The sequence below is a fragment of the Neovison vison genome, chromosome 13 (assembly GCF_020171115.1).
Source record: "Neovison vison isolate M4711 chromosome 13, ASM_NN_V1, whole genome shotgun sequence".
NCBI lineage: Eukaryota > Metazoa > Chordata > Mammalia > Carnivora > Mustelidae > Neogale > Neogale vison.
The window spans coordinates 147,932,694-147,947,456 of record NC_058103.1 but is presented as its reverse complement, the minus strand read 5'-3'; the positions used below and the strand labels follow the sequence as shown (position 1 = coordinate 147,947,456).

The 14,763-nt window shown below is 40.2% G+C and overlaps 1 protein-coding gene across 1 annotated transcript in view; it reads left to right on the top strand.

The window, feature by feature from the left end:
* The window catches only part of SEC11A (SEC11 homolog A, signal peptidase complex subunit), a 41,039-nt gene that overhangs the window by 13,455 nt on the left and 12,821 nt on the right, over nucleotides 1–14,763 (top strand). The window contains exons 2-3 of the mRNA XM_044229799.1: nucleotides 9,213–9,322; nucleotides 14,463–14,612. Of these exons, the coding sequence (XP_044085734.1) occupies nucleotides 9,213–9,322; nucleotides 14,463–14,612 (260 nt within the window). The remainder of the gene's footprint in view (nucleotides 1–9,212; nucleotides 9,323–14,462; nucleotides 14,613–14,763) is intronic.

Here is a 14,763-nt window from a genome sequence, read left to right as displayed (position 1 = left end):
GAGAGAGAGAGAGCGAGAGCGCACACACAAGCAAGAGGGGTGGGGCAGAGGGAGAAGCAGGCTTCTTGATGAATAGGGAGCCTGACGTGGGGTTCTGTCCCTGGGGCTCGATCTTATGACTCCAGGATCATGACCTGAGCTGAAGGCAGATGCTTACCTGCCTGAGCCACCGAGGCGCCCCTCTTATTTTTTGTGTTCGCTTGCAGTGAGTTACTTTGGGTTTCATATGCTTTTTCTTTTGTTTTAAGGTAGAAGCTTAATTTAGGACGTGTACAGATATTTGGAAATTAAACAGTTTCAAAACAACCTATGGGGTCAAAGAAGAATCACAAGAGAAGTTACAAAATAATTTGAACTGAATATAAACAAAAATACAACATGTAATTTGAGACTTTTCTTTTTTTCTTAACATAGGCCTTTATTGCTATAAAATTCCTTCTGTTTAGCATTTTAGGTGCATCCCACAGATTTTGATGTATTTTCATTTTTATTCAGGTCAGAATACTTTCTTTTTTTTGAGTTCTTCTTTTACTCTGGGTTATTTAGAAATCTGTTATTTGATTTTTAAATATTGGAGGGGGGTTCAGGTGTCTTTCTGTTACTGATTCCTGTTTTCATTCCATGGTGATTGGATAATACGCTTGGCATAATGCAAATCCTTTTCTGTTTATTAAGACTTCTTTTATGGTCCTGAATATGGTCTATCTTGGTAAACATTCAATGTAGACCTAAAAGGAATGTGTATCTGCCAATGGGCAAAATGTTCTGTAAATACCGATTAGGTAAAATTGGTTGGAAGTGTTGTTCACCTTTTCTTTATCCTTAATGATTTTCTGTCTTGCTGTATCAGTATTGATAGAGAGGTTTGGAAATTTCTTCTTCTTTTTTTTTATTTTTATTTTTATCTATTTGACCGAGACAGAGAGAGAGTGAGCACAAGGAGAGGGACCAGCAGGCAGAGCGAGGGTTGGGGGGAAGCAGGGTCCTTGGAAGGCTCCTTCCTGAGCAAGGAGCCCAATGCTGGACTCAGTCCCAGGACCCTGAATAATGACCTGAGCTGAAGGCAGATGCTTAACTGACTGAGGCACGCAGGTGCCCTGGGATTTGGAAATTTCTAACCACAACTGTGGTGGATTTGTCTGTTTCTACTTGCAGTTCTGTCAGTATTTGTTTCCTGTATTTTGAAGTTATTAGTTGCATAGATGTTTAAGAGTATGTCTTAATGGTGAACTCACCTCTTTATCATTATGAAATGACCCTCGTATTCTTGGTAATATTACTTACTATAAAATCTGCTTTGTGGGGGCGCCTGGGTGGCACAGTGGGTTAAGTCTCTGCCTTCAGCTCAGGTCATGATCTCAGGGTCCTGGGACCAAGTCCCGCATCGGGCTCTCTGCTCGGCAGGGAGCCTGCTTCCTCCTTTCTTTCTCTCTGCCTGACTCTTCTGCCTACTTGTGATCTCTCTGTCAAATAAATAAATAAAATCTTTTTAAAAAATCTGCTTTTTGTAATATTAATATGGCCACTTGATCCATCTGTCTGATCTTCAGTTTTCTTTTGATTAATGTTAGCATGGTATGATTTCCTGTCTTTTTACTTTTACAATATTTGTATCTATATTTAGAATGCATTTTGGGGCGTCTGGGTGGCTCAGTGGGTTAAGCCGCTGCCTTTGGCTCAGGTCATGATCTCAGGGTCCTGGGATCGAGTCCCACATCAGGCTCTCTGCTCAGCAGGGAGCCTGCTTCCTCCTCTCTCTCTCTCTGCCTGCCTCTCTGCCTACTTGTGATCTCTCTCTGTCAAATAAATAAATAAAATCTTAAAAAAAAAAAAAGAATGCATTTCTTGTAGGCAATGTATAATTGAGCTTCTTTTCCTAATCTAATTGGACAATAGTTACTTTTTAAAGTATGATACTTAGGTCATTATTTTTTATGTGATTATTAGTGTGTTTAAGAATTTCCCATCTTAATTTTCTATTTCTCCCCTTTGTTTATTGTTCCCTATTCCTCTTTTTTCTGCCTATTTTGGATTAGTTGAGTTTTTTTTTTTTCCCAATGTTTCCATTTTATTTCTTTTGTTGTATTGTTTGGTATACCTTATTTGTTTGTTTTAAGGTTTATCTTCTTTTTTTTTTAAAGACTTAATTTACTTTGGGGGGAGAAGCTGGGCAGAGAGAGTCCCAAGCAGAGCCCCACGCAGGACTCCATCTCCTGACCCTGAGATCACGACCCAAGCCAAAACCAAGAGTTGGATGCTTAACTGACTGTGCCACCCAGGCGTCCCATCATGTGTTTTTTGTTTTTGTTTTTTTTTTTAACTTGCCTCAGCCTATCTTCAATTTCTATTATATGACTTCATGTATAGTATGAAAGCATTGCAGTACTATATTTCTATTTCCCCTCCTCTGGCCTTTGTGCTGTTGTGTATTTTACCTCTGTACATGTTGCCAGAATACCTTATTGTTATCATGCTTTATTATTTTTTTTTAAAGATTTATTTATTTATTGAGAGAGAGAGAGCACACACAAGCTGGGCTGGGCCAGAAGGAAAGGGAGAATCCCAGACTCTGTGCTGAATGCAGAGCCCAAGTACGGCTGGATCCACGACCTTGAGACCACGACCTGAGCCAAAACCAAGAGTTGGATGCCCAATCGACTGCACCACCCAGGTGCCCCTATTTTTGCTTTAGTCAATTACGTTTTTTAAAAAAAAATTTTTTAAAGGTTTTATTTATTTATTTATTTGAGAGAGAGCGAGAGTGAACCATAAGTGAGGGGGCAGCAGAGAGAGAGGGAGAAGCAGGCTCCCCGTGAAGCAAGGACCCCAATGTGGGGCTGGATCCCAGGACCCTGGGATCATGACCTGAGCCAAAGGCAGCTGCTTTAACCAACTCAGCTACCCAGGCGTCCCCCCAATTTTTTTTTTTTAAGATTTTATTAATTTGACAGAGATCACAAATAGGCAGAGAGGCAGGCAGAGAGAGAGGAGGAAGCAGGCTCGCCACTGAGCAGAGAGCCCGACTTGGGGCTCGATCCCAGGACCCTGGGATCATGACCTGGAGCCAAAGGCAGAGGCTTTACCCACTGAGCCACCCAGCCCCCCCCCCAATTTTTTAAAAAAGATTTTACTTATTTTTTTTTTTAAGATTTTATTTATTTATTTGACAGAGAGAGATCACAAGTAGGCAGAGAGGCAGGCAGAGAGAGAGGAGGAAGCAGGCTCCCTGCTGAGCAGAGAGCCCGATGCGGGGCTTGATCCCAGGACCCTGAGATCATGACCTGAGCCGAAGGCAGCGACTTAACCCACTGAGCCACCCAGGCGCCCCAAGATTTTACTTATTTGAGAGAGAGTGAGCAGGAGAGCACAATCGGGAATGGCAGAGGGAAAGGGAGGAACCAGTTCCCCTCTGAGCAAGAAGCCCAGGAAGCCCAACGTGGGGCTCCATCCCAGGAACCTCAAATCATAACCTGAGCCGAAGATAGATGCTTAACTGGCTGAGCCACCCAGGTGTCCCAAAAGATTGAGCAGATTTTTTATTTTTTTATTTATTATTTATTTATTTATTTTTTAAAAGATTTAATTTATTTATTTGACAGAGAGAGATCACAGTAGACAGAGAGGCAGGCAGAGAGAGAGAGAGAGGGAAGCAGGCTCCCTGCTGAGCAGGGAGCCCGATGCGGGACTTGATCCCAGGACCCTGAGATCATGACCTGAGCCGAAGGCAGTGGCTTAACCCACTGAGCCACCCAGGTGCCCCTGACCAGATTTTTTAAATGAAATCTGTCTTCTGTTAATGATATTATGCCTGTTTAGATATTCAGGATTTTTTTGTTTTACTATTATTATTTAAGATCATCACTGGGACTGTCAGTGACTTTATTGGTCCATACTAATGGCAGATACTCTGAATATGCTTCAGTTTTTCCAACAACATCAGTTTTACTTCTAGTTGCTGTGGAGGTATCTGCCTTTCATAACCCCAGCTTCTAATCGCTTCCTCTTTTGTGACTTAGGAAGCAGGAGAATTGTGGTTATGGATTGAGGAGTCTCTTCCTTTGAGGTCTTAAGAGGAGTAGAAAACTTAGGCCAGCCGTAATTCTGTAGGTCTGAGTCACATTTTTGCTTCCATGGTCACTTCTGTCTTTGCTGGATTGCTGCAAGTGTGACTTCTATGAAAATAACCTATGCGTTGCACTTCAAATATCTCTTGCAAGAATAGGAAATATAATGGGGTATTTGATAACTATAGTAGATAAATGCACAGTACATGACTTCCAGATTATGGCTGATAAATTTGTCAGCTTTTATTTTGCTGTATTTTCTGTCCAACATTTTTTAAAACTCTTGTTACTTATTTCTTACAGTGTTTTATTTTATTTATTTATTTTTTAAAGATTTTATTTATTTATTCAACAGAGAGAGATTACAAGTAGGCAGAGAGGCAGGCAGAGAGAGAGAGGAGGAAGCAGGCTCCCCACCGAGCAGAGAGCCTGATATGGGACTCGATCCCAGGACCCTGAGATCATGACCTGAGCCGAAGGCAGCGGCTTAACCCACTGAGCCACCCAGGCGCCCCTCTTACAGTGTTTTAAATTGTCACAGAACTTGCAGGGGAGGGTTCTGCTTCCTAAAACTACAAAAGTAAAATAGCACACACAAATCCCCATAACCATGCTTACCAAGAGCTGATTTTTTTTTTTTAAAGATTTTATTTATTTATTTGAGAGAGAGAGAGAATCAGCAGGGGGAGGGGCAGAGGCGGAGGGAGAAGAAGGCTTCCCACTGAGCAGGGAGCCCAATGTGGGGCTCAGTCCCAGGACTCCAAGATCAACGATGAACCAGCTGAGCTACCCAACGCTCCTGCTTTGATTGATTTTAATAACATTCTTTTCTAGTTTCACCTTGAGCACTGAAGAGCAAATTGTTCCAGTCACTTCTTAGAGACAGTGACAGGGCTATTCACTTCTGTGGTTGTTTTTCTACATATGTCACAATGTCTTATTAATAGTTAGCATGATGTTGTCAGACGGTAAGAGGTTAGGTAGCCGCCACCTTATTTCTGCTAATACCAGAAAGAGACTTTTGCAGTATTTGTTTCATCAAATAGTGTGCTTCTGTCTCGGCTTTGGCTCACAGACTGACTTAGCAGTGTGCAGGCAGGCACATTTTAAGGAACATACCAGGTATACACAGCAAGGGACTTTTAACCTCTTTCTCACTAAGAGGAATGATGGTGGTGATTTTGGTGATTAGATACATTTCACAACAATGACTCTGTAGTGAAAGGTAGTATTAGAGAAGGCTAATTATGGGGAGGAGAATAGTGACCTCCTTGCAGGGACCTGGGAAGTTGTAATTTTTTTTTTTTTTTAAAGATTTTATTTATTTATTTGAGAGAGAGAGACAGTGAGAGAGAGCATGAGAGGGAAGAAGGTCAGAGAGCGAAGCAGACTCCCCATGGAGCTGGGAGCCCGATGTGGGACTCGATCCCGGGACTCCAGGATCACGCCCTGAGCCGAAGGCAATCGTCCAACCAACTGCGCCACCCAGGCGTCCCGAAGTTGTAATTTTTGTCTTTCGTTTTTCTCATAAAGAATAGTTATTAGGTATCCCATACCTGTTCTGAGAACGTTACCTCAGTACCCTTCTGAAAATGGAAAGATTTTCATCAATGAAACAGACCTGAATGATAGACATGTGGCTATTTTTAGATTTTACTTATGTCAGTGTGAATTTTTAACGTTTTGCTGCAGAAATATTATCATGGTTGGTTATGGAATATTGCCGTAGACCCTGTCAGGGATGTTATGTGAATAGGTGGTACATGTAAGGGTTACCTTTTCAGAATCTGGCTGGTTTTGAAATAAGAAACCTGTCTGACCACCAGGTAAGGAATCATGGAGCTATATTTTATATTTGGTAGTTATGTGGAATCTCACAGCCCTTCCCCCCAGAGACTCGGGTGGGGTCCAGATTTTGCTGTTCTAACCAATACTGTAGGTGATTTTTCAGGATCAAAAGCTTGGAAGGTAGGACCTTTAGCTGGATTCCTGTCTGTGTATCCACTGGTTAGCCAGAATTACTTCTTAGAAATTAGCTTTCTTGCTTCTAACCTCTCCCTCCACTTCCTCAATTCTGTTTTCTGAGTGAGAGGACCATTTTTTTTTTTTTTTGATCTTTTAAAAAAAGCTACCATCTTGAAGAGGTAGAATTTAGGAGACGTGCGTTCTGATAGTTGCTGCTTTGCCTGCCAATAGCTGTGCAGCTATGAGCATACCACTTAACCTCTCTGTGCCTCAGTTTCCTTCCCTGTGAATGGGAAGAAATGTCCCCAGTTGGGAATGTCAAACTAGGTATCAGATTATACCTGTATGCTCCTATTACTCCATTACTCAAAGAATAGGAAATATTTGTATCTGTTAGAAAGTGTTCATATTTTCATCTAGGGCAACCAAAATAGGAGTAAAATTAGTTTTTAGGAGTATGAGGGTAAATAGCACAAGAAATAGTTAAAAGAAACAAAAATGATTGTTGGGGTGGCCTCCCAAGACCAGGATAATGGCTTTTTTTTTTTTTAAAGATGTTATTTATTTATTTATTTGACAGACAGAGATCACAAGCAGGCAGAGAGGCAGGCAGAGAGAGAGGAGGAAGCAGGCTTCCCGCTGAGCAGAGCGCCCGATGCAGGGCTCGATCCCAGGACCCCAGGACCATGACCCGAGCCAAAGCCAGAGGCTTTAACCCACTGAGCCACTCAGGTGCCCCAAATGGCTGGTTTTTAAATTATATTTTGATAGAAATAAAAATTGTAAATACAGATAAACAAAATAACACCAAATGGGCTAGTATTGTAGCCCCAGATGGGCTAGTATTGAGCCCCACTCAAAGATTTATGTTCTTCCAGTTTTTTATACCTTTGTTTCTTTCTTTCTTTTTTTTTTTTTTTTTTTAAGATTTCATTTATTTATTTGACAGAGAGAGAGGAGAGAGAGCGTGGACAAGCAGGGGGTGGGGGGAGAGGGAGAGGGAGAAGCCGGCTCCATGCTGAGCAAGCAGCCCAATTCAGGGCTGGATCCCAGTACTCCAGGATCATGACCCGGGCCGAAGGCAGCCGTTTAACGACTGAGCTACCCAGGCACCCCTGTACCTTTGTTTCAAGAAAAATCTAAAGACCTAACCTCCCTCCCTGCCAGAAGGGGCTGTTATGTGAGGTGGTGGATGTGTTCCCCCTCCATGGGGGAACCCTTTTACAGGGTATACATATATCGGATCATCATGTCTATCCTTTTTTTTTTTTTTTTTTTTAAAGATCCACTTATGGAGGGTGGGGAGGGAGGGGCAAAGGGAGAGGAAGAGAGAGAATCCCAAGCAGGCTCCATGCCCAGCACGGAGCCTAATGTAGGGCTCAAAACCAGGACCCTGAGATCATGACCTTAGCTGAAATCAGAAGTCAAACATTTAATCAGCTGAGCCACCCAGACACCCCCTCATGTTATACACTTGAAATATCCTACACTTTGGAGGCACCTGGCTGGCTTAGTTGGTAGAGCATGCAACTCTTGATCTCAGGGTTTTGAGTTTAAGCCCCACATGCGGCATGTATCCTACTTCAAAAAAAAAACCAGGGACGCCTGGGTGGCTCAGTTGGTTGGACGACTGCCTTCGGCTCAGGGCGTGATCCTGGAGTCCCGGGATCGAGTCCCGCATCGGGCTCCCAGCTCCATGGGGAGTCTGCTTCGCTCTCTGACCTTCTCCTCGCTAGTGCTCTCTCTCACTGTCTCTCTCTCTCTCAACTAAATAAATAAAATCTTTAAAAAAAAACAAAAAACAAAAAACAAAAACCTTGCATTTGTATTTGTCAATTATATTTCAATAAGGCTGAAAAAACTTGAAAGAATAGTACACAAACACCTGTAAGCTGTGCCACATAGATTCAGCAGTTGTTAGCATTTTGCCGTATTTGCTCCATGTGTACTTACGTGTGCATACAATTTTTTTTCTGAATTGTTTCAAATGGGTTGCACATACGACAGTTTACCCCCAACTACTCCTGTTGGCTAACTACTGCTAGCATGCAGTATCCTACATAACCATAATACTGTTATCATACCTAAGAAAATTAACACTTATTTCCTGCTGTCCTTTCATGTTTGAGTTTCCCCAACTGACCCCAAAACATGTCCTTTTTTTTTTTTTTTTTTTTTTAAGTAATCCCTGCTATGGCCAGTACAGGGCTTGAGCTGGCGACCCCGAGATCAGTAGTCACTTGCTCTACCAACTAAGCCAGCCAGGCAAAATGTCTTCAATAGTTGGGATTTTTTTTCTTACATGCATTTTGTTCTTTTGAACCAAGATCCAAAGTTTATGCCTTACATTTGGTTATGTCTCGATAGTCCTTTTTGATCTAGAACAGTCTCCTACCTTTATTTTCATGACATTGAATTTTTGAAGACTAGAATAGTTGTCTTATAGAATGTCCACATGCACGTATATTTTTTAAAACAACAAAAAATGAGTCAATCATCCTCTTACTCGGCCTTAGTCCAACATGGTAAGCTCCCATTATTTCTCTCACCTGAAATGCCTTTCTGGTGTCATACCTGCTTTTTGAGGTAGAATCTTAAAATTTGTCTAGTAGTAGAAATGTAGTAAGACAGAAAAGGCTGGCTTTCAAGTCCTAATTATGTAACTGACCCGCTGTATGACTTTGGCGAAGCCATTTTCTCTTTCTGACCCTAAGCTTCCTCAACTGTAAGATGAGGAGGGGAGTTAAATCATGGAATAGCCCATTGTTGTCAAGGGATAAACACTGTAGAAAAGTAAGTCCTACAGGAGTTGAGAAACAGTGGTAGGTATCACAGATGTGATTGAACTTAAGGTGAATTGTGGTGAAAACTAAATTAAAACATCTGTGAAGAGTTTTGAACACAAGTTATTATGTAATGGTAGCACATTGAGCGACCAAATGGGAGAAGGGTTATTGGGTGATAAGGGTTATCGGCTGTGCTGGATGCTGACGGTGTAATTTAAAGAATTTAATTTTTAGTTTTAATTTTTAATGTAATTTTAAAGAATGTCATAGAACTTCAGCTGCCGTAATAGTACTACCTGAAACATTTTCTTTGTTAAACTTTTAAATTGATACTACTCAGTTGCTTTCTTGAGTGGGGATAATTATGGATCTCCTTTCTTCTCTTTTGTTCTTACAGCTGTATTATCAAGTCCTAAATTTTGGAATGATTGTCTCGTCGGCACTAATGATCTGGAAGGGGCTAATGGTCATAACTGGAAGTGAAAGTCCAATTGTAGTGGTGCTCAGGTAACAATTTTTCTTTTCAAGGCATAGAATTGCATGGCATTACTTGAGGAAAAAAATGAGAAATTGGATAACTATTGTATTTTTGGGGAAACCATGCTTTCGGGCCCGAGAGAAAATCAGTTACCATTTTTCAACTGTGAGAAATGCGCAGCCTTGTTAGTCACTTAGGATTCAGACCCCCAACAGGCTCAAGACTTTTCTCCAAAACGTTTACTATGTGAGTTTTATTTTTGGCACATCTTGTAAGAAAGTGTTCCAATGTGCTGTATTTTCCTGAGATAATTCTGTCTTCTTATATTCCTCATTTTGATACATTGGGCTGGCTATTAGTTGTTAGTTTGCTAGATTAGGTATCATCTCGACAAATTAATTAAGAGTTTTTCTGCAGCATGTTCTCAGTGTCAGTACAGAAGCATCACTAATTATTTCCAGGCTTCCTGCTGACCTTTAAATATCACTTCTAAACAGACTTCTGGAATTTTGAAGACATTAGTGCTGCCTCTTAAAGTGACAGTACTGAATCTTTGCCCACTGTATTTCCTTCTCTACCCTTGAACTCATACTCTGGTGGTTTAAAAACCAGATTTAGTAACTAACTCCTTTTTGGAGAATTACCACTTGGTTGTATAATTGAATCATTATAGTTTCGTCTAATTTGGGGCTTACTTATACAAGCTATTTCAGATCTTTTCTGGAGATAGCTGTGTATAAATATAAAATAATCATTAACGTCATCTACAGCTTAGATAACAGTACATTGCCCTTAACAAGATCAGTTTGGTTCCTTCATTGTCACCTTGGGATTTGCATACATCGGCATCAAGTGCTTCCCCAGCAAGGCACTGGCTCTCCAGCGTCTTACGCTTACCTTACGCCTACTCTTACTCATACCTTTGTTCTGTGTTTATTGGTGAACACATCTAGCTGTGACTTGACAGATCCAAAGGCATGTATGTATTTTACAAGCTGGGAAAGCATTTAATGTACTTCTCTGGGAGTACAGAGACGTGGCCCCAAGTTGCCAGACAGTTTTAAATTCAGTGGAGAGCTTCGGCTTCAAACACTGACAGAAGGAGAAGCCACACTAATTGGCACTGTGGGGAAAAGGTGGAGAGACCGAGGGCCCAGGGGAGGCTTCTTTTAGGGATTCTTCTGGGATTATTTCAGATTGAGTTCCCTTCAGTGGAGATGCTTAAGGACAGTCTAATAGCCTGTAAGCTGGGGATGTTGGAGTGAGCAAGGGATTCGGCTGAGGACCTGTTCAACACAGTGGTCCTGAAAACGGTTCCCTTCTGCTGCGGCTGGAAATTGGGGCTTAAAAGTGGTGTTTGGACAAGTTATTTCGCAAGTAGGTTTATTTGTATACTAAGCTTTTCTGATTACCAATATGGAATAAAGAGAGGAAAATTAAAAGAGACCAGGTCCTAGTGAGAGGGAATCTGGTCAAGACTAGAAGGAGCAGTCATTAGAGAAAGGTAACGTGCATGACTGGGTGACCGAGTAAAACCAGGCGGCCTGGGTTTCATGTAACTTCGAGGAATATAATAATTACCTGGAACTGAATATGCCTCAGAGGGTTCAGGTTAACTGAGAATCCACTTTTAGGACTTTTGTGAAGTCACTGGGGATAAAAACAAATAACTTTAAAAAATATATATATATATATATTTTTTTTTTAAATTCCAATATTTAACACATAGTGTTATATTAGTTCCAGGTGAAGGCAAATACTTTGTTATTTATTTTCTAACTGGAGTTTCAGTGAATGTTCAAAACCTTCTTTTCCCCTTTGTAGAGCTGAAGTCAGTTTAAAAATATTTAAGTGGTCTATGTATAGCTTCTTATAAAATTTACAATTGATGTGTTCATTTTAAAATTTTAGTCAGGCAGTGGTAAAAAGTTTACTAATAACTTTTAAAGTTTAAAAAGTGGCCCCCAGTGTATTTCTTTAATGGTCCTCTCACTGCACACTGTTTTGTTTTTGTTTTTAAGATTTATTTTTTTCTTATGTTTTTTAAGATTTTATTTATTTATTTGACAGAGAGGGCGATCACAAGTAGGCAGAGAGGCAGAGAGGGGGGAAGCAGGCTCCTTGCTGAGAGCAGAGAGCCCGATGTGGGGCTCGATCCCAGGACCCTGGCATCAGGACCTGAGCTGAAGGCAGCAGCTTTAACCCACTGAGCCACCCATTAACCCCTTTTTCTTATTTTTTAAAAGATTTATTTATTTGACAGAGAGAGAGAGATCACATGTAGGCAGAGAAGCAGGCAGAGAGAGATGGAGAAGCAGGCTCCCTGCTGAGCAGAGAGGCCAATGTGGGCCTCAATCCCAGGACCCTGAGATCATGACCTAAGCTGAAGGCAGATGCTTAACCCACTGAGCCACCCAGGCACCCCATTTTTAAGATTGATTTATTGGGGTGCCTGGGTGGCACAGTTGGTTAAGCTGAGTGATTGCCTTTAGCTGAGAACCCGATGTGGGGCTCCATCCCAGGACCCTGAAATCATGACCTGAGCTGAAGGCAGATGCTTAACCCGCTGATACAGATATAGGCACTCCTGTATCTGAATTTTTAAATCTTTTCATGTCTCATCCAGCTTTCTTCCCTGAAATCTAGACTCTTGTTTTCTCCCTACACTGGACATCATCTGAATATTGACGGGGCACTTGAAACTCCATGTTATGGGACCGCCTGGGTGGCTCAGTCATTAAACATCTGCTTCAGTTAGGTTATGATCTCAGAGTCCTGGTATCGAGCCCCGCATCGGGCTCCTTGCTCGGCACGAAATCTGCTTGTCCCTCTCTCACTCCCCCTGCTTGTGTTCCCTTTCTCACTGTGACTCTCTCTGTCAAATAAATAAAATAAAATAAAATAAAACTCCATATAATAAAAGTAAAATTCATCTCCTTTTCCCACACACCTGTTCTCCTTCCTCCTGTTTCTGTGACTGTCACTGCCATCTGCTCCATCACCATTGTTAAGAATCCAGGAGTCATCTTTGATCACCCCTTCCTGTCCTATCCGATTAGCCATCAGATTTGTTATTTCCGTTGTCTCTTCTACTTTATAGTTGTCTTCTCTACTGTTGTTCTATTTCAGGCCCTCATTTCCTGCCTGGGTTGTTGTAGTGACCTTTAAAAATACGCTTTTATAATCTGAAAAAGTTAATATATTTTCATTATATGAAATGTTGAAAACCTAGAAAAAAATCTAAATGAAATGAAGTTTCCCATAGTTCTGGGATATAATCACTACTAACATTTTGGTCTCTTTTTCCATGTCTCTTACTTCTTACATGATTGGAGTAATTCTGTATGTGCGTCCTTTTCTTTATGTGTCTCCTTACGATTCTCCTATGTCCATATTTTTAATAACACAATTAATGATTGCCAAGAATTCAATTATAAGTAATATCCTGGACAGCTGATCTCCCAGTCTACCTTCTGATCTTTTCTGGTTTACTCATTAACTTGATAGTTACTTAGATGTCCTCTACATACTCTGTCCCTTCTGAAGTGATGAATCTTAAATGTAAGTGTGATTATGAAATTCCCTGCTGAAAACTCTAGAGGGCTTAAGAGTCAGGTTAGCAGAGTGAGAGTGGATTCTGTTCAAATCTTACCTTCAACATTTTTTTAAAAATTTAAAACCTTATAACTTTCTAAGCCTCAATCTCCTTGTCCATAAAGTTGGGATAATGCGAGTATCTACATCATAGAGTTCTGAAGATGATTTAAAAAAAAAACAACTTAGAATGGCATTTTGTACACAGTAAGTGCTCAATAAAAATGAGCCATTAAACCATAGCAGCTCAGCTTGTATCTGTTTTATTGGTATAATTTTCAAGCAAGGTTTTATTTAAACAAAGGATGTCACTGATTTTAAAAATCAATCAAAGGAAAAACTTGAAAACCACAGGTCTAAAATACTGTCTCTAATATTTTCACCAAACATATGTCCTGTTTTCAGAACAATTTCTGAAAAAGGGAACTCATTGTACCCTGAAGAATCTTAACAAAAGTTTTAAGAATAAACGTACTGAAAATCCATGTCCCCAGTGGTTCTCTATATACTGCTATATATCAGAGTCACCTGGGGTCTACAAAATACTGATGTTTGCCTTCCATCTCCAGGCATTCTGATTTAAATGGCTGGAGCTATGACCTAGACGTCGGGATTTTTATTTTTATTTATTTATTTTTTTAAGTTCCCTAGGTGATTCTAGTAAGTTTGGGAATGACTGCCATATTCTCTTATGTTGAGGTACCAGAGTCTTACATGGAAATGTTTGGACTTGTCGTTATTCCTATATTGGATTTAAACCCTTATTTATTTTTCTCTTAGTAAATCTGTTACTGAAAACTAGAGTTTGAGTTTCAGAAAATAATACTGTTGGGCTACTTCTTAGCAAGAAAAGGTTCATTAATTAGTGCAAATATCTTGGGCTCTTTGAAGAACTTGGTATAGGGTAGAACAGGGGAGAGGTGAGAAAACACTCTAGAAGTTTGTCCTCATTACCATGGAATTGAAGCCTTTCCTCCTTTCTGAAATTCTAAAACAAAAATCTCCGCATTTTTTCTGATTTTCTTTCTTGTGTTTCTTTTTAAAATAAGTAAATTATTAACAGAAGTTTTATCTCTGTAGCTGACTATTCTTTGACTTGATGAACTGTTTTTCCTTCTTCAAATCAAAACTGGAAGGTCATCTTGGTCTGTATCTTTATAAATGGCAGAAGGCGATCCAGCTCTCATTTGAATATTTGAATGTGTTTAGTGTTTTCAGATGAGGTGGGAATAAGGGCAGTGATTGTAAAGTTCATTCTTTTATATTCTACTTGTCACTTGAAATTCTAAAAGGTTAAGGAATTAGTAACACTGCCCTTTTCAAGATTTAAGCTCCTTTGAATAGTAATGCTTGAAACGGATCTAGTCAGTAAAGGCTAATAACTAAAGAAACTTCTGTAAACTCATTAGTCTGTGGAAACCATGCTTTGGGAACAACACACATCAATGCTGATATATTTGTTAAAGTATTGAGTATACTCCAAGGGTGATACTTATAATTGTTTTGTTGAGTATCTAATTTTGAAAGTAAATTTAATCTCACACTTTTTCTTTTCTATTCTTCTCTCCCTCGTAGTGGCAGCATGGAGCCAGCATTTCATAGAGGAGATCTTCTCTTTTTAACAAATCGAGTTGAAGATCCCATCCGAGTGGGAGAAATTGTTGTTTTTAGGATAGAAGGACGAGAGATTCCTATAGTTCACCGAGTCTTGAAGATTCATGAAAAGTATGTGCAAACTGTATCTTCTCTGTTTTAAGATCTTTACATGTTTTAGTGTTTAATTTTGATAACCTGAAGATTAAGAAGAGTGGGGAAAGCATAGCTCCTTCTTCAGATACATTTTTATGAATATCTGAAGGTTTGGTGAACATTTGGA